We start from the raw sequence: 21,328 nt of genomic DNA, 5'->3' as shown, positions 1-21,328 counted from the left end.
AAACTATTCAGACTGAAAACTATTCAGAATGGAAAGTGGTGGTTCAAGGTTTGACCTGTTCTGTATTGACTTGAGGGAGAACAAGAGTGTCCCATGTTGCTGAATGGCAACATCAATTCCCTAAACACTAAGCAGTGAGATCAATGAAAATAAAGCAATACTTCACTTAAAAATGGTGTCATGGAAAAAAAGTTTTTTACTCTTTCCCTTAAGACATAAAAAAGAGGTAAAGAGCAGTATTTGCTGCACAAATAACACAATAAACCAAATACTGAGAAAGTCCTAAAAAAATGCATTACCCTCTTTCACAGACTGTCACCAAATGGGATTATCTCAAAGCTCACTTATTTTGCTCCCTGTCATTAAGAGGTGCAGCTCATCCCTGAGTTTTACAAAACAAAACCTAGAGGTTTACAAATAAAATGAGATTACCAAATGAAATGAGATTATCTCCTGCCCACAGAGCATAAGGACAGGGATGAGGATTTAAAATAAGGTAGGAGTGATGTGACAGCATTGACAAGATTTATTATGAAAAAGGTCTGAGAGAGCCTGAAAAAATCAGAACATTAAAGCATGGGGACTATCACACTACCATGCCTTGCTGCAATTTAAGCATTTCATTTGTAGTTAAGATGAATCTGGAAGAAACAGCATTATTCATATATTGTATTAGGTGTAGAAAGTATGTTTTCAAGTAGTTAATCTGTTTCTTCATCCCACTTAATTAATTACGAGGGGTGAATTGTTGGAGAAGAGAGACCAAAAGCAGAAGACATTCATGATGGTTTAATTATGCTTTAACTGATGTCTTATGAAATTTGAAAAACTGGCCATATTACTGAATGGATGAAAATTTATTATAATGCTCTTGTTATGTCAAAATTAATTGTGATGTTGTTCAATTTTGCAGAACTCTTATAACACTCAAATCCATAATTGATAAAGGTGTATTTTTTCAATTACCATTTATTTGCATATTGATGCAACAACCTAAACACAGGAATCTTTTAGGGAAGTGTAACCAACCCCATTCTCTCTGAAATGCAGAAAGAACTGAATCCAAATTAACCTAGAAAAATTAATTTGAAATACACAACTGGACTGCGAGAGTGGAAATGTATATCAAGGGATGGACTATTATTTCAAAACTCTGCTCTAGGGAACAAGTACTGAGCAGTGACAACTCACTAATTTGCTTCTCACTCACTCTTCCCCAAATAATAGATGTCTGTGACTACAATCACAACAAACATCCTCTAGGTTTGGGGATTTCAGCCTGTGTCCTAGACAGCCAAAATCCAGTACCCTTCACTCTGAGTTCCAGACAGACACAAAAGCATGGCTGTGAAGGGTTGTAAGATGTGAAATGTAATGACTGTAGTTGTGCCACTGAAGTAATAAAGAGTTGAAAAGTGTGACTGATGAAGCCTTAGATAATGGATTAACTAGCAAGTTGCCTGTAGTCCCTCAAAGGACTAATGGAAATTTACCCAAGGTGTCTACAGTATACTGTGGAGATGCATGTGGAGATCTGGAACCATCCACATACAACATTAAAGAGATGAATAGAGCAAGAACAGAACAGAGGGATGTTAATAATTTCAGCTTACATGTATATTTCATGTATGTTAACCAATTAGAGCATAAAAAAAGGCATGAAAACTATCTTGCAGAAGAGGGAAATTGTGGAATCACCATCCCTGGAACAGTTGAATAACAGTGTCAGTGCCCAGGGACATGATTTAGTGGTGAATCTGGCAGTCCTGGTTAAATAGTTGGACAGAATGATCTTAGAAGTCTTTTCCAACCTTACTGATTCTGGGATTTAATGCATAGAGAACAAATAAAACATGAGTAAAGGAAAGATGCAACTCGAACTTCTAAAAAAATTTGATCTGCTGGGCAGATGCTGCTGTGTGATGCTTGATCATTGACACTCTGTGTTGTTTGCAAAAATGCAGCACACGGGTGGATACAGGGGACAGCTACACAGGAGGAATTTAGAGACATTGCCCAAGCATGTAAAGGTTACTTGTGGGAAAGCCAGTGCTTAAAGCATCCTGGTCTAGTGAGAAGTGTCCCCGCCCATGGCAGGGGCATTGGAACTAGATGGTCTTTAAGGTCCCTTCCAACTCAAACCATGCTATGATTCCATTCAGTTATTGCAATTTTAATCTGCAAATGCAGCGTAATGGAGTGAAACTGTAAATGCTCTCCCTCCAAAAAAGCACGATATAATTTGATAGGCCTTCAGGAAATGTAAAGAACAGCCCCCTTCTATAGAGCATGATTGCTCAGCAAACCAGAACTATAAATATCTAATTTTTTATTCTACCAAAGCAAATTTCCCTTTAATCATCCATTAGGGAAGCCTATGTCAGACAAAATATTGGCAGAGGAAATTTTAGCTTTGCTGGTAGATGACTGCTTTTATCAGTGAAAAATGCTGCGATATCAGAAAATAAATTCTAAAGTCAGCTAATCATCTCGAATAAAGTTTCAATTATTCTTGTAATTGGGGATTTTTAGATTATTCTGTATACACATTAAGAAAAAAATAATTCACAGAAATACAGAATCTTTAAGACCCAGCCTACCACGATTATTTAAAAAGTATTTATATTTTCATATAAGCACTTTTCCAGATCTAATTACTCTAAATGACTTGGTACTTCATTCTTCCACGAACAGTCTGCACAGCTGATTTTTAAAAATTTTCTTTACCCCATGTAGTCCTATTACCAGAGGTAAAGCACAACATGGAAAACAAATCCAGTGTTTCACTCTGAGTGAATGTTTTGAGTGTTGCTAAGTTTCTGGTATAAAGATCACTCAGAGAGAATCTTACTGAAGTATTTAACCTAAATGTCAGCAAATCTACTTTCTATCAGTACTCTAAGAGAACATAAATTTTGTTTTCCTGAACCTCTCTTGAGGATATAGTCTTTTTGGTGTGTAATAAATTTTCCCTTTCTGCTGACTGAAAAGACTAAGTCCTTGACTTAGAAGGCTACAGCTCTGCAGAGAAGTAAGAGCACTGAAAACACCAGATTTATTTATTTTGTTCTGTCTCTAAGAAGAAATGGATGGAAGGCCAGGTACATGTCATGCTTTCAAAGGAATTGATATAGTTATGTGTTTTCAATGGGGTCTTCCTCGAATTTTTGTTCCGGTACCTTAATAATAGGTATGAAGTCAGAGGGGGAGAGAGATTGGATCATCCTTTTCTTAGACCTTTTGGGGTTTTCTTGTTTATGACACATCATAAGTACAACCAGATCCTTGGTCATAATCTCCTGAAACTGAAGAATTAGATGTACTCTTCTGAGACCATTAGAAAAACTTCCATTTGGGCTGCAATAAAAAAAACCAACTTCTTTTCACATATCGAATTCAGAAATTTCAGATACAATTTGATGCCAGATTCTTCAGAGTTTCATTACTTAAATAGTCTGAGATGAGTTATTAAAAAATCTGTTTATCTCCAATAACTGCAATTGGGTGTCCTACAATGAAGAAACAGCTCATTGTAATGCTCCAACATCACCCAGTATCTCTCTGACCATGTAACTGTGTATCTTTAGTCCTAAATCAAGGCAGAATCTGAGCTGCTCAGTTCCAGAATGATACCACTTATCTTCCTGGAGAAAGAACCCAGAGAGGATGGAAAATTCTTTGTGTGCTTTTAACAGGCAGAGAACTTCTAAACAGTAAATTGCAGTAGAATTCTTGCTAGCACTAAGATTTTTGTCCAATCTACAGCAGTTCATGACTCCTCAGTTCACTCCACATTACCACTGCTTATATTGAATGCATATGGGGTTTACTGATTTTGTAGAAAAAATAATTATTATGGAATGTTTAATAAATAAATTTAGAGAATTTCCCATACTTCATACACTTACCTATCTGCTCTTTCAAAAGACAACAAAATTCCCTTTCAAATTGATGTCCCCAGTTGCTCTGGAGTATATTTAGAACTCAAGGCAAGTAAAAAATGAATGCAAATTTTGTGTAACAAAAATTACCTACCTGCTAGGGTACGTAGTGCATTTCCACAGATGGAAGACCAAAAGTACTACTTCAGCAGCTTAATATTTTATAAAATTTCCTAAAAACGCAGCACTGAAATCTGAGTATAATTGAAGTGTCCTTTCTTAAAAACTCAAATACCAACAAACAAAGTAGGGATTTTCCTTTCCTCATCTTAATGCAAATTAGGAGCTGCTGCACTGAAGAAAGTAAATTATAGCAACTAAGAAGTTTAAGGAAAGGAAACTTTAATCCTTCTGCACACTGTCCACATTAGAAGGGTATATATTCTTATGTCTGTCCAGGCCTGATGTCTTTAAGATGGTAATACAGAGAAATTAAAACTAAAGTAGCTGAAAATCCATCTACCATACAGGACTTTCATACTCTGTAGAGAGGAAAATAACCCCATTTTCTACAGGCTAAATTCAGCCATGACCCTTGCATTACACTAGATAATTTTCAAGTTATTAATTCAGTCAATTTGCCTATTCTTTCATACTTTCAAAGACAAAAACATCCTGTCTGTTGATTACTTCTTTTACAATTTTTTTTCTCTAGACTTCTTGCAGCCAAAACTGTTGCAATCCTCATTAAAGACAAAATTATCTGTTGAGTTCTCTCCAAATTTTTCAATTGTTATGATATTCTTGAAGAAAATTTAGAGGTAAGTATTTCTAAATGAATGACTCTCTGTTGGTGGTGTCTGCAGACAGACAAAGGCAGATAAATTATTCACTGAGGACATTTAAAAGAAAACCCGGTATCTCTAACCATGTTCTGATTAAACATATTCTGAATTTTAGTATTGAGCAATAATCAAATTAAAGTAAACTACAATCCTGAAGTCATCAATTAAAAGAAGATTATTGCATTAACACAGTAGCTATAATAAAAGGTCATCCTTCTTGGCTTGTGTGGAAAGCCAGCATATCATTCAGATATTGAAAGAAATTATCAGGTGTTTGATGAATGAGGTCAGATTTACAGGAAAGAATAGTTATTTACCACTAAGCCAGTGAAATTCACTCAGCTGCCAGGTTTCATATCTGTTTTGCATGGGAGTTAATAATCTGTGGTTATTGCACCTGCAGGAGGAGATGTGGTGAGCTCCAAATTGACCCATCATCTTTTAGCAGTAACCACTAGATTTGGCCAGATAGTAAGCCCAACACAGAAATTAATAAGTGTCTCATGGTCCACTGCTATTAATTAATATTTTGCTTTTGTTTCTGATGTTCTAATTAATTATTAAAGTATAAGTAGATGAAGAGATTGTCAAAGACTTAGCAAGAAAATTTATGTCTAGTTGCTGACTGACAGATCAACTAAAGTTCACAAGGCTTTCAAGATGGATCCACATGTAAATATCAATGATGAAAGAGGAATTCTGATTTTTACTCCTGGAACACCTCATGATTCTGGCTTGAAACCAGAATAACGATTGATGACCCTAACTGCAGTCTAGTTAGGGCTAACTTAAGCAGACTGAAACCTGTGTAAATCAGATCTGAAGAAGCGCCATGCACTGGAGTCATGCTGCAACTCATAACTCTAGTAGAGGTTTTAGGAACCTAGTTCTGACCTTGATAAGGTTCCTGTAGCTCATCCTCTTCTCTGCAAAGACCAGGTACGAAATCAGAACCAGACACCAGTGCCATAAGCAATATAATGGGATAAATTTGCTATTAAATTAGTAACAAGTGGATGTCAAAAAATGTGTCTGTAATGTCATGTCTGGATGAAACACTGGGCAGAATAACCCTGAGAGCAAATCTACGTTCCAGGACATCTCTTGGGATGTTACGTCCACAGCTTCTCCCTGTAGCAGAGCCTTCTTGTCACAATAGCTCTCCATGGATGTGGCAATGCTCTGCCAGACATTATAGAAAAGGAAAAATGACTTTCAGTGCTTGTACTGAAAGGGCAATTGCATTTGGAATCTGCAAACCCCATTAGAAACACTGCTTCTACCTTGTTTCCTGCAGTGCTTCTGAAAATGGTTTTGATGTTGTCTAGTCTCAATCTGTTTTCAAGATAGGTTCACAAAGATACCTGTTTCCTTGTCCTTGTCCATAAATCTATGAAGAAACCATATATATTTTTCAAATGTAAGCTGTACTTTTACAAGAGTAGTTCCTGAAGTACTCTCAGGAAAATGGAACATGACAGACACAGTCTGACTGGCTGAGTAAAGATGGGAACAGCAGAAAGGACTGAAATACGGCTTTGCATCTTGAATCATCTGTAAGAGAGTGGCAAAATACTGCTTGATGGCCATTAGGCTATGCTTTCATTTTGTCATTGATCACCTGTGCTCCTTTTCTCTCCAAATTGTTTTACATTCTCTGCAGAAAGTAGTAATTACTACAGTGGGTATCTGCAGCCTCTACCTGGACTCTAAAATGTCTCAAGAGGAACAAACCTGTCTGCAGAGATAGTGCTTTTTAAAAGAAAAAGATTACAGATCTTTCCAGCTCCCAGAGTGAAATAAATATTGATACTTTCTGGAAATGGGAAGGACAGGTTATTAGCAGTACACTAAGGTAAAAACCATTCCAACCTGACATAACTTAAATCTAAGTGGTTAGAAATACAAAGTTATAAAAAACCCAAAGCCTTTTACATTGTTAAGTAACTTTTTCTGCCCTATTTTTTTCCCAAAGCTTTCAGCTGCTGCCCTCTATGCCAGGACCCTTTTAAACAGCTAGAAAGAAGATGTAGGAGCAGAAATAGCAATGAGTCTTTTTCTGTAAGCTTTCTTTTTCCTGCCTTTTTTGTAAGCAGGGGTTTGTGTACAAGTAGATATGCTGTGCTAAGCAGGTGTTTCGATAATTGCATCAGCCCAATATATTGAGTGAAGGAATGTGGTTGCCTTCATGGTCAATTAAAAAGTGTAAGAAGTACAATCTATGGAAAGTGAGTGAATGTTTCATTATTATAATTCTTGTTTGGTGAGGAACATACCAGATAACTCTGACGGTCTTTGTTTATCTGCTACATTAGTAGATAAAGCAATTAGAGTAAGGAGTTTTAAGAGAAGAATGAGCCAGACATAATTAGAGTCCTCACAAGAGAGATGGAGTTGGAGACATGGCAGAATGCAGATGTACACACACATATATATATATATATATAGACACAGAGAGGGATATGCTAATCTCTAAAATAATTTTTTACTCCATTTGTTCTGAACATGAGGCACATTCAGAGAGGATCAAATCCTGCTTGTCAAGACTGGTATACAAGAGGGACAGACACAGTGCAAGGTAAGACAGGGTAAGCAGTGCAAGACCTGCTGGGGCTGGCAGGCTGAGCTGGCTCTCCTTGGACACCAGCTTCAAGTATTGACCAGCACTACACAGGCACCACTCACAGCAGAAATAGTAAAGTAGCTGCATCTAAACCAGGGTTTACTCAATTGCATGTCAGTGAAGCCTGGGAGGACCTGATTAGTACTTTTTTCCTATTACAAGAGTGGGGTGGCAGGGAATAACTAAATTCAATTTCTGAGGAGCTCCTCATGAGCCCCAATTCAGGTAGGCAATTCCCCAGATCCTTCTAGGCTCACCATAGCATTATTACAGTAATTTCTATTTCTAATGAGAAGTAAAAGGGTCAGCAAAGATGACTGGTCCCACTTAGCCTCATCATTTAACTTGGCTGGGCTCCCTCCCAGGAGATGGATTTCCTTGCAGTGAAACTGAAGATCCTCCTAATTTGTCTTTATTCTTTATTGGAAGGAACTTTGCAAATTCCCACTACCCTTTTCGGAAGTGTTATGTCCTGTTTCACACTGTTCTCAGCTTTGTTTCAACACAGCTGATTTGGAGAGCCTGTCCTGTAGTGGCTTTATGACTTTCTGTATAGATTTCAGGTAGAAAACTCTTCAATAGGGCCAAGCATCTTCTTTCTCTCACATTGGCCACTGTGCTGTGTGCAAATGCACGTATTTAAATTTCCAACTTAGACTGTATCCACACAAGCTTTTATTTGAATAGGCCTTTGTCTCTATGTTCATGGTCTAATCTACTGTCTTATACTTTTCCAGTTGAGAGCTGCACAAACTGATGGTGTCCTATTATAGCTGTTGACATGGAAACATCATAAGCAACTATTTGTTGGATAAGACTGCTATTTCACAGGGAACAGACACAGCTTAAATGCATGTTTTGCTGATTCACTTTCAGCCATTTTAAGCCACAGACAGTTTATCTTCACTTTCACGTCCCCCTCCCCTTCACTAGTAGATCATGTTCAGAGTTTCTGCTTAGAAATGAGGCTGAAACCGTGTCTATCTTGGTTATAAAAATTTCAGACAAATCCTATTCCCACATGAGGCCAAGATATTCAACCTCATCATCTTCTGGCTTGGATATTATTTTAGCTGACACTTTCTACTCTCCGAAGCAGAAAACAGGCAGTCCCTCTAGGGAACAGAAAAGCACAATATATGTGCAATGAAAAGCTATTAAGGCATCTCCTAAGAAAAGAAAAAGGTGTGCTGCTTCTGTAGAGCAGACATCATGTCAAGCACATTACCTGTTCTGGGCCATTATTTTAATAACTTATGAAACAGAACAATATGGAAAATGGCCACAAGTGTGTACTACTTATTCCTACTGAAGTTGCTAATAGAAAAGTTGTTTCACACCAGGCATTAATAATGCTGCACTGAGGACATGATTCCCCGGCTCACCCAGTTATTTAAAATACAACAAGTTTTACTCAAAATATAAAGATAATATGACTTAGGCAAGAATAGCTTTGATATTCTGCAAGCTGCTGTTTTCTGTTCTAAACTTTAGGCAGGATGTGTTATCTCAGATTCCTGGAGGCTGTGCTTGTTTCACACAGGGCTCAGTCCTTCCAGGTGCTCAGTACTGTGTACGATGGCTCATAATTTTGAACACAAAGTAGTCAATGATTTGCGAAGCGGCAACCACATAGAAATAAATCTACTTTTTGCCCCTTTTTGACACAGCTGGGGAAACACCCATTGATAAAAGGCTTGCTAGGCTGTTGGTTCATGCTGCAGCTAATGATGCATCGCGCTGCATCTCTGGGAGGGATGGGCTGAACTCATTACACACCCGGTACCTAAGAGCAGCAGATATGATAAACATGAAGATGTGAAGGAAAGAGCTGGTGTCAGAGGCAGAGATGAGACTGTTTGACTGATGTGTTTACATGTTCAGTTTTCACTCTCCATTAACTGCTTCGTCTTTGTCTGTGAAATGTTATGAAGAATTGCAAACAAACATCATTTTTCCTTAACTGTTCATTAGTATCAACACTGCAAAAAAGTAGCAGATAAGTAAGAAATGAAGTAACTGTTAGAAAAGCTTAATGGCTAACAGTTTCAACTGACTATATATCAAATATATTGAATTTCACAGTCCTAGGGTATTGGTGAGACATATTGTTGTATTTACAGCATTACATTTTAGGGCGGTTTTTTAGCACTGGACTGCAACTGAACTATAAACCTGAAGGCCTTTGAATTGAAAGTAGTCCAAGATTAATAATCCTCACATGCATCTTTCAGCTGGCACCAGCTGAGAGTGGCACCAGCACTGTGAGTCTTAGGACACTTCAGTTAAGGACCTGTGAAAATTTCACAAACATAATATAAATAAGTGTGAAATTCTCACAGCTCCCACTGACAGCGAGAGTCCACTTAAAAAAATATCTCAACAAAACAGTTTTTCTCCAGATATTCTCTGTTCTTCAATTTTCAATTGACATTTTTAATTTCTCATTTGCTCTGCTCTTAGCAGCAGAATGATGAACATGGTAATTTTTGCAAATGCCTCTAAGCATATAAACAGGTTGAATTTTGTAAGAAGATATTAGATTTGCTTTGTCAAAGACAAGAATTGTTTCATCTTCCTTTTTCATTTTACAGACAACCATACGTTCTGCAAGCCAGGTACTTTTCCTCTAGACATGAAATTCAATGCAATAAATAAAAACTACTTCCCATTGTATTAGGAGATTCTTGTGTTCCAGCATATTCCTCATCCTCCTCAATTCCTCAGTGTTTCTGATAATTAATGAAGACCTGGGTGAACAGTTACTCAGGGATACGGTTCAGCTCTTGAATGTCTCCCTAGAGAAAAGGTCTCTAAAACATGCAGAGTGACCCTCCTTGCTTTGAAAAATAAGATTTAAACTATTTCTTGGTTCTGAATCTGAGCAGCTCTCACTGAAGGCAGGGAGAATATTTGTGCCAGGAGGATGTACAAAAGATTGTTATGTTCAGAGAACGAACCATTAAAAAGTAGTAATTGAATATTCAGAAGCTCTTACTTCACCAGGACATGTGAAATGAGTGACATTCCAACAATTCCAGTCTGAAAAGGAACTTCAAGTCCAATAAGTCATTTCATAAATTTAGTTTTTGTGTGTACCTATCTGGCCATTTCCAAACTTATCTGCATTATGCCATTTATTTATTCAGACACATTTTCTGAATGCATGTTTCCATTCTGTGCCACAATTTGAATGTTTCAATTGCCCAGGAATCTGAGGTAAGTGAAAAAACTGTACTAAAATTCCATTTTCCTCCACTTACTGTTCAGTAAAAAGAATTCTAATGGTCCTATAATGCCATTAAAGTACAGGCATGGCTATGTAAGCTATTTCCTCATTAAAACAAAAAAATAATGTCTAGGTGCCAAGCTCACTCACATTTGCTCTTCAGAAATCTGTACTGATCTTCAGTGCTGCGAAACCTGAAAGAAACTGCAGTTTGGATGCTCCCAGATGCTGGAGTCATAAACTCATCCAGCTTGATGACCATGTACTGAGTGTATGTGGATCCTCAGTAGTGCTAACTGAAGTGACAAATGAATTCAGAAGGAATCCTGGGGAATAAGAATACGGGCAAAAAACCAGCCCAATTAAACAAGACTGTTGGTGTTTCCAACCTATGTTACAGAAGAATGCATAGACAACAGTCAGAAGCTTGGTTTTATAGCTCCTAGATATGCATATGAACACACACATGTGTTTGTGAGAGAGCAAAAGAGAAAGATTTTGAGTGTGCATGGGATTCAGGTCACACAACATGATGTGTCTCTAATATTGATGTTTACATCTCAGCTAATCACCTGAGGCTCCTTCCACTCAACTGTGAGAAAGAGACATTTTTAGGGCATGATTCGCCTGAGCAATTTTAGATGTCTACTTCTGGATGATATGAATTGTACTCTGAAAGTGCCAAGTGCACTCCATCGACTCAAGAGAGATACCAGGCAACTTGCTTAAGTGAAGATTTTGCAATGTGTATGTAGCTATAGCATGCAATTAACACTAACATATCTCTTTGGATTTTCTTTATATATATATATACATACACATACATCTTGCAAAAAAATATTCTCTCTCCTCCTTAATCATGGCCATTTCATACCTCCCTCTGGTTTCCTCAGTACCCCCTTCTGAAAACACCAGTGCAATTATCTCTTCATTACATATATCTCTTCCAGACCTACATACTAGAGCTTTCCATCACCCAGTCTGATCTTATCATGTGTTCAGGTTTCACTACCATGGTGTCTCCAAGAATTGCATTTCTCAGGTAGATTTCAGATTGCATTGCAACCAGCTGTGCAGATTCACAGGAGAATTCTGCCCATGCAGCCTTGACCTGATGTTCACTTGCCTGAGGGGGTTCACTGTCTCAAAGAAGACAGGGAAACTGAAAACGGTTGTAACAGACATTGCATTGAAAAAGCCCTGGATATCAGACTCAATCTTCACAAACTGCCTCAAATGAATTTCAATTGGAGCTCTGAAAACTTCAAAACTGAGAATTTCTCTGATCTGTTGAAAATCAAAGTCTCACTAGTGGAAGATATCCCTGCCCATGGCAGGAGTTTGAAACCAGATGATCTTTAAGGTCTCTTCTAACCCAAACCATCTGTGATTCTGTGATATGGCAACAAACTAATTTCTAAGTTCAGGAAATTTGTGTATAGGTGTCTAATGCTGAATAGAGAATCCATTGTGCTGACAATGAGAGTAAACCACCCAAAGTACCTCAGCTTTGACTTCCCTTTTGCTGAGCTAAGTTGTCATGGCAAATCTCCAGATTCTTCCTCATGGCTCAATACGAAATGAACCAGAACACACACATTTTTAACACATAATACTACATGTTTGTATGGCCCATATATACCACAGCTATGAAATGCTTAGCAATAATTCCATCCCCACCTTTACAGCCAACTGTACCATTCACCTTGTACTGATATATTTGAAAGTAGTGCAGAGGCTGAAACAGCTGCATTTCAGTAAACTCAACCCTTCATACATGGCAACAAGGAGCCCTGATGAGGTGAAATCATGTTTGGTCACTGACAGTACTGAACAGATTTTAAACAGAGAAATGGCAGTGAAAGGGTTGGGGGGTGTGAAACTTTAGAGTTATTTTTGTGGACCGATACACCTCCAGTATCTGGAGTGCCTGGTTGTGGCTTTAGACAACTGGAATTTTAAAATATAAACATTATTTCAGAAGTTGTCTAGTTTGAAAAAAGCTTAAATGGTGCAGTGACTGTTTATGCTAAGCGTATCTCACTACTTTTCATCTGTAAATGAAAACCAGACACTAAGACGGCAGTTTTGGGTGCAAGATGATTCCTGAAAACCTTTTCTTTGCATGTGTAGCAGCAATTACTGAAGCGTCTACTCTTAGCCTCAGAAATCTAACACAAGTACTTTAAGCTCAGGACTAATCTCGCAAAATAACAGGAAAACTGCTTAAGGTCTGTTTCTGCCAAAGTTTGGAAGTTAAAATTTCAGTGACTTCAATGCACCAAAATTTTAAAGGACTGTACTTCTCTGATGCTTAACTCTTTAACTCTTCAAAAGGCTGTCAAGTTCCATAGCCTGTGAGTTAAATAACATGATCTGGCATTTCCTAGGAGTAGCAACAGTAACCATATGTAACCTAGAAATCTGACTACTGATATGGATCTAGAAGGAAAAAGCAAAGAATGTATTTATTTCAAGACAAACAAATTTATAATCTTACAGGAAAAGATTTTAAAACCTTGAGCTAAAAACACAAAAAGGAAGTAATGAATTTGCATAAGAGCCTGCTATGCATGTATATAGCACAACGTTTATCTGTTGATGGGCTTGCTTATTCTCCTTGTTGATCATGAGTTGATGACTGAATTCCAATGACTTAAAAATGATAACAGTAAACTTCTTTAGCCTATCATTGCAGTTAGTGAATTCAACTAAAATTCTTTCACTTTCACCACCAAATAAAGCATGAACAACATTTTCTATGTTTCCTTTCCATTCTCTCACTTTCTGCATTTCTTTCTGTATTTCTTTTCCTCAACACATTTAGTGACAAAGAAGTTGTGAGCTCACAAAAGGAGCTCCCAAGAGCATTTCCTACTGCTCTATCCTCTCCTTTAGTGTTGTGGACTTTCTGATGACATCCCAAACAGAGATACAGGGTCTGCGATAAAAAAGCAACAGGTAGTACTGAAAAAAAGAATTCAATAAATTCATGGGAAATATTCCAGGAGGTGTCAGACAGACTGGGATAAAGAAAGACAAAATTAATACAAATCTGAAACACCAGAGTATGCAGAGAAAAAAAGATCATGTCAAAGAGCCACACAATTTCTCTGAACAAGCAATTCTTGATTTCCTTCCTGTGTTGTTTAGACTCCTGAAGTGAGACTTTTAATTGCTTTTAGCCACCTGCTTTAGCCACCTACATTCAACCCTTTAATCCTATATTACATTTTGTCTCACTTAATTGAATATAGCTTATTTCACATATCTCAGTGCTATGCTTTTTTAGTAGGGGCTGGATGGGGAAATCACAGACTGTAAGGTAAAGAAAAGAACCCTGCATCAAATAAACTCCACATCCATTGGCATAACTGTAGCTTTACTTTTTCTCACCCTCTTTTGTTGGCTTTTCTATGAGCAGGTAATGACACTTATTTTCAACTATTACAACCTATCTAGATCTTAATTTATTTCCTTGTGTTGCCTAGAATATAGTGATTTGCTTCAATTCAGCTTTCTGGTAAAAAAATAACCATGCTTGCCATACACAGTGAAGGACAGCAAAATCACTACATCCCAAAGAAAGGAAAACAGCAAACTTGAATCATAAACTTGGCATTACAGCTAGAGATTTACAACAACATATGGTCATTTGCCTGTAGCGCTCTTGCACATGCTGACTAAAATAATCCATTGAAACAGAAATGTCCTGAATTGTAAGAATAGAAACCAAATGCTAGATTTTAGCTCTTTACATGGGCCCTGCCTGTAAAGAGTGCTCATAAAGAGAAAATTTTCATCTCTGAAAACAAGTACATTTCTGAGCCCACACTTATTTTTCCTGAGTGCCTAACATAGACATAAGCTACCTTTGTAATTAGTGTGTGTGAATTAAACTGACAGTGACAGGCACAAGGCTGCAGGTGCTACTGCACCACAAACACGTTCTGGTAATAGTGAGATACAGAGCCTCTCAAACAGGCTTCTCAGACATGGACACAGCCAATTGTGTGTGTTTGAGAGAAAAAAGTAAACACTAACAAAAGTGACTGAGGCTTTTGTGGCTTTCTGCTTCAGAGGTTTGTGGCATTTGTTGGAATGGATGTGGAATAAAAGAACAGGTTTTGCATTTGTGGTTTGGGAAGTGCCATTTAGATAAGCAGCTAAGACATCAAAGGCTCCTGCAGTGAAGCACCAGGGCATAGCAGCTTAGTGAGACAGATCACAGCCAGAATTCATGAACTAGCAGAAAACCGGGCTCATCAGTGCACACAGACCAATACTGTACAGAAGAGCTAGGCTAGTCCAGATGCAGCACAGATATCTCAGCTTGGCTCAGAGTGCAAGTTAATAAGCCTCAGTTCTCAGCAGAGCTTCCCAGGTCAATGTTCATACAGGGGGCATCAAGCTTTGTTGCTGTTCAAACTGCAGTAAGGTGCTCAGGACCCTGGTGTCAGCCCTTTATGTGTACAACTCAATTAACCTGCAGTTGCTGGCTTGGGCTTCTCACACTATTAGTCCCTACATTTTGGGTTCCTGGCTTATCTCAAGAAAGGAAGCTTGGATCTATCCATCCTTACACACACAATTGTAGATTTTCATAAAATGCAAATTCAGGGAACTGACCAAAGCTCTTGACAACAAAGTCAATCTGGTCTGGAAAAAACTGCTTCAGGTCAGAGAAGGTTAGAGATGCCTTGAAAACCTCAACACTTCTAATCTAACCTTGCCCAAGAGTAACATCATTGGTAAGAGTGATCCATCTCTCTTCAGTCATTGCTCTTTCTGACAGCAGTACCAATTAGTGCTTCATGTGGTCATTGCCCATTAGAAGAAGACCCTTCATGCTGGCATTAAAGTTTTCCCTTCCTTCTCTGCTACCTTACTCCTTCACGCTGAGAGCATAATGACAAAATGTAGAATTTAGCCTTAATTGGATCTCTGCAATGTTATCACCTGAATTAGCTCCCCTGTGAATAATTATCACTGCCTAGAGGCTGACAAATTGCTTCCCTCTACTTCATGATTGTCAGGAATTTCAAATTATATGCTGAGCATGGGGAGGATAGAGGGGACAAAGGGGAGAATGAAAATGAAAGCCTAGAGAAGCATAATTATTAAGATTATTAAAATACTTGATAGAGTGCCATAGTCTCCATGAGTCTCAAAAGGGGAGAGTGACAGCAAGAATTTTGCTGGGGCAATTGGGCAACACCCAGTCTGGCAACAGACTCGTACAGTCAAGGTGAAACTACAACCACTGCTCCCAATAAGTGACAAAGGTAATTCCTTTGTTATTCACCACCCCATTTAAGCTATGGATAGCAGCTTGTTTACCATCTCCTCTGCACATTTGATCTTGCTACGCTGATGGCGAATTCTTTGCAGCATAGACTGATAGAAGAGTAAACGTATGTGAGTGGATAGTAGCAGACTGCCAGGCATTTAGAATAGCATATAAGTGTTTGTGTTTTGCAAGGAAAAGGTTTTGGCAAAAAGTTGCTCTTCCTGAGAACACTCGTTCCATGTCTGGGCAAGACCTCACACAGAAACACATTGTGTCATTACTCCACATTATCCATCTCAGATATTGACAGAGCTAAGAAATGTTCATCTCATAAACCCAAATCACTATAAAAGTGATTTTTTTTAATAAATGTGCTCTTTGCACATTACTTGAAATGGTCAAATAGGGCAAATAGGGCTTTTATCCAATTTTCTCATTAATGATGCTGTGCTTGTAAGATGGATGCATTTCTCAGTTCATTTCAAGGCAGTTCCTCAGACTTCTTTCCCACCGTGCTAAACCAACAACACACATCAGGCACAGACAAAGTAGCTGCCGACATACTCCCAGGAGAAGGCTCTTCCTGCTTACCTGACATACAGTGACCTCTTCTGATTAGTCCTCAGGGAGCCAGACCCAGAACTCATGCTGTGATTCATCATCTGCTCACGCAGGTCATGGATTTTTGCCTCAAATCGAGCGTACTCTAAGGAGATAAGAAAACCCCAGAGAATAAAGATATTTTAGTTTTCTTGACCTATATAATCATTAGGGCTGCTAAATGCAAATTAACATTAAATTAATGAGTATAAGGCATGTCTTGAAAATTGAGGTCTAATAGAACCTTGAATTAATGTATTACCTTAGGTAAATATATGCCCTTTTTATTGTGGTACCTGGAACATTTCAACACTGGCTAGGTGAGGAATCAGATATCTAGACCTAGGGCCCTGCAGTTTCAGGAAAGGAAAGGAGGTTTAAAGTGTGTTAACAAATATCTTCCAGTCTGTGGAAAGGATGTTGAAAGCAGTTTTCCATTGTATCTTTCCTCCTTCCAAACAATGTGATACCTTGTTAAGGTCAGTGGGACAGTGCACTGAAGTTATTAACGAGTCAAGCAATTACTGTATAATCCCATCAAAATGAAGGAGATATTTCCATGTCCAATTATGCCCAAAGCAGCTGGAAAATCATTGTATGAGCAATCAGCCACCTTTTTTACACTGCTCACTGAGTCTTGGGCCCTGTTTCTTTTAAATAGGAGGAGCTATTATCTCAGTCTTCGGGTGGGTGACCCCAGAAACACCGAACCTAAGCTGTATAACAATGGTACATAACTGCTCCCCCCTCCACCTTGTTCACACCCATAGCTCTACTGGGGGCTCTGCAAAATGTGACCTGCTGCCCAGCAGCATGGGATCAGCTGGAGCCATATCATTTGGTGAGACTCCTCTCTGACAGGACACAGCCTCATCAATGGTCTCTCCATTGGGAGCTGCCATGCTCCCCTTGCTCATTGTGTGACCCAATGGGCTGAGGTTTGGTTTGCAAGAAGAAAGGTTGATGTTTAGGAGACAAGCTCTAATTCCTTGAAAATTACAACCTCTAGAAACCCAGAGAGCTGTAATTCAACCTAAACCCAGGAAATCTACTGATGTGAGCTATAAGACTAAGCTGAGGGGGTGTACAAAATACATTTCAGTGAGTCAGTGACACTTTAAAGAGTAAGATATTGCAGACTGATGCCAGCAAAGAGAAGATGATGTTCCCTGCACCTCAATGCTTTATTTCACCGATGCCTTCAAAAGAAGGGTCCCTTTCCCCACAGAAGGGCTAAAGCAGAAGTGAAACCAGCACACAAGGTTTCCTCCCTCAAAGGATGGAGGTACATTCTGCCAGATTCCACCACCTCCCAGCTTAAACAAATAAATCTTTACAGTGCATTTATAACCCATTGCTCTGCATCTTGTTTGTTGCTGTCTGAGCTACGTGAAAATGCTGTAAGACAGCAACATTCACATTTTTCTCCTAGAACTTAGCATTATTTTTGTTTGATCATTTGCTGTTCCTACTGGCTCCGTTCCCAGAATGTCTAGATGCTTTGCAACAAAGCATGCACTCCACATTTTCATTGGATAATAACACCTGACCTTTCCAAGATCCCACATTTTGCATAGACACTAGCCACCTTCAAGCTGGCTTAGCAGAATGCTTCGATTTGGGGTTTTGTGTTTGGGTTTTTTCCCCTCCTTCTCTCTTGACACATTTTGCCTCCCTTTCCACTGAGCTTCCTTGCAATTACCTACTCAGTCTGTTAAGAGACAGTGGCTACTTTGCTCGTCAGTTGGGAACCACTGCTGTGGTATACGACTCTTCAGTCTTCCCACATACCTATGACTTCACTGACTGCAACTGAAATTCTGTGTGTCAGGAGAAGAGAAACTCCTACATGCAGACGGTATTTTAGATTTATTCGGTAGCTTGTTTCTTGCTCATTTCTTTCACCTAGAGTACATCTTTAAGCTTCTGAGAGATTTAAAAGCACAAATTCTCAGTGGAACTAAGACTCCTACAAACTCATGTTGTTTTTTTCTGAAGTGGAGTTTAGTTTTGAAGTGTTTATCCCAGTCTAGGATTTAAGTTTGCTCTATGTGAGTCATGTTTGTTCTAATCTCCTGCTTTAGAATTTATTTAGTAAATAATCATCTTCTGAGCAAAGCTTTGTTTAGCTTATATTTCATTAAAACAAATCTAACATTTCTTCTTGGCAAATAGGAAAGGGGATCTTGAGGACCAAGGCTTGCATTTCTCTTCCTCATACAGTATCAGTCCTACACAAATAAACAGAATATTACAATTCTAAGGCTTGTTACTAGCTCTCTTTCATTTATGGTGGATACACTGAAGAAGACAGTAAACATACAGTGCAATTCAGCTTCTTTAACATTTTACATATGGGCAGCACTGAGGATATGAATGATCTACAGCAGAGCAACTTTCCCTTTAATAAGCATCCCCATCCCAGGCTGACTCTGTATGTAAGGTGTGGGAGTAACTCCCAGATTTAGACACCAATCTGGAGAGTGAGAAGAGAGGACTGAAAATCTGATTTTCTCTAGCACAGTATCCAGCTATTTGCAACTTGAACATCAGATACTCAAATGACTACAGCTTGGTCAGATGATGATATCACTTGTGTTCTGACTTGCACACTAGTAATTTAACCAATTTTAACTGTCTGTAAACTTATTATGAGTTCAAGAATCTCTCTCCTTCTGGGAGATCTCTTGGAACCACAAGATGTATTAAAAATTGTCTAATAAGTGTGTGATGGAAGCTCAAGGTTCAAGGTCCTCCTCCCTGCTTGGTACCAAAAATTACTGAAGTACTAATGATATTCTGTTATTTTGTTTCTTGAGATGTTTTTAGCTATGGATTTAAATACACAGATAATTTGAAAAAAACCCAAATTTATGTGACTAGATTTTCCTACTGTACCTTCTTCACATTTTTTTTTGTAAAAAATACTGAAATGTACCCTTGTCCCTTCTTCCTGGCAAATACCTGGGCCAAAAATTGTATGACCATCAATGCAGGCAGTATTTAACTCAGCTCAGATCAGTTTCTTTAATCTCAGTCCTCCTAGTTCTCCTACTGATTCCTAGATACTACAGTGACAGATGCATTTGAAATGTGAACAGAAAAAGAAACAGTAATGCTCTGCCATCAGAACTGCTGTGATAGTTCTGCCTACTGGGAAAGAGTCCTTTTTTCTTAACACTTCTTTGTACGTTGGGTCATTCCAGGAGAGCTGTCTCCTAATAGCTTTGCATTTGTTAGGTGTGAAAAAGGACAGTGCTAAAGTCCAGAAAAACACTTCATGCTTCCTTCAAATTCAGCACTGAATCTAAATAACACACTTTTCAAGGCTCCTACACAATTAAAAGGACACTGAGGTTGTAGCATACTAACAAAATATACAGTAAAAGCCCACTGACTAACTTCATGCTCTTTGAAGAAAGGGAGAACAAAGAATATGTTGCTACTGGAATGCTTCATTAGCGAAACTTAATTTACTACACTCCATCTGCAAAGTGCCTACCTGTTGCCTGATGTAGTAATGATTTAACAACTCTGGTAGCTTAAGAAACTGATAAAGCCAAACATTAGGCAAGAAGAGCAAATGGGTTAGCAAACTGTAACCTATATTATTTCTGGGGTCAGAACTGATGATACAATGATTTGTGCTGGCCTGTGGCTCTGGGACTGCTGCTGTAAAAAACAAGGGAAATGGGGTGGAGGGAAGTATTCATACACCAGTTTAGAGCAGGCCCAGGACTCATGGCAGTGTAGGCAGACCTGAATTTGGCTGTCCCAAAAACACTGATAGGACTCATTGCCCTGTCAGTGAGAGGTGGAGCTGGTGGCACTGAATGTGGGAAAGGAGATTGCTGCTATGAGGAGTGGCCCAGTTACAGCGAGAGCAAGACCAACTTTCAGGGCTCTGGCAATGCTGCCACAGGCAAATCCCCCTTTGGCCAAGTCTGTTTTCTAATGTTGGCTCCACTCAGCTCTCTGGTCAGTGAGGAGACAGAGAAGAGTCACCTTGAATGACTACAATGCGAAGTGCCCCCAAGCCAACCAAGGCCAAACCAGCACATTTATCAAATAAAGACACCAATTTGAATAACTAATATTTGCTGGCTTCATACAGGCAAATAAATAGACTGAATAAATGGACAGGCAGCTGGTGATTTCCCTTCCATCTCATTCCAACACCCTGCCAAGTGCTCTATCTAGGACTTATACGTATTCTAACCTTCAAATATTGTTGCAATCCTTTCCTTTCTAAAGCACTTGCCCATGTTGAAAGGTCTGGATAGATCTTTGGGAGAAAACTTCAAACACCTTGAAGTCTCTCCTTAGCTCACATACTGAGAAATCAAAGCAAGGCAAATGGTCAGCCCTGTTAAAAAAACATCTAAAACCTCAAATCCAAAGAGTGATATACTTCCTGTTTAGCTGGCCAATATAAAAAAAACTGTGACTAATCCACTTTGGTATCTCAGGCGATGCAGATACCAAAGTTTTTACGGCTGAAGTGATTTTAGATAGCTAAAATGCTGCCAACTCATCTACCCACTGTGCAAGTGGGGCCCTACATGGTGGGAAGGAATTGTTTTAACACACAGATACCAATCCCTTTAGAGCTTCCTATTTACTGTCTTTGGTGGTCCATGGTCAGACTTGGTATGTGAACTTTTGTCAGTCTGATTACTTAACACATAAGTCTCTCCACGTATCATGAGTCTTTCCACTATCATGAGTTTGTGAGATTTGTGATGGATGCAAAGACAATAAGGACAGTTTGGGATGAGTTTTGCTGTGATGCAATTTCATATATATGGAGCAAGAACTTCTCCTATTTATATAAGCAGTATATTGAAATTTTAATTTTAA

General features: G+C 38.6%; 1 protein-coding gene across 2 annotated transcripts in view; it reads right to left on the bottom strand.

Moving 5' to 3' along the window:
• The window catches only part of DLG2 (discs large MAGUK scaffold protein 2), a 985,470-nt gene that overhangs the window by 73,822 nt on the left and 890,320 nt on the right, over positions 1-21,328 (bottom strand). For both annotated transcript variants that reach the window (XM_053971598.1, XM_053971597.1), the window contains one exon: positions 16,460-16,574. In XM_053971598.1, the coding sequence (XP_053827573.1) occupies positions 16,460-16,574 (115 nt within the window). The remainder of the gene's footprint in view (positions 1-16,459; positions 16,575-21,328) is intronic.

The sequence above is a fragment of the Vidua macroura genome, chromosome 2 (genome assembly GCF_024509145.1).
Source record: "Vidua macroura isolate BioBank_ID:100142 chromosome 2, ASM2450914v1, whole genome shotgun sequence".
Classification (NCBI taxonomy): domain Eukaryota; kingdom Metazoa; phylum Chordata; class Aves; order Passeriformes; family Viduidae; genus Vidua; species Vidua macroura.
Note: the sequence above shows the minus strand (reverse complement) of the source record. Positions and strands in the feature narration are given on the sequence as shown.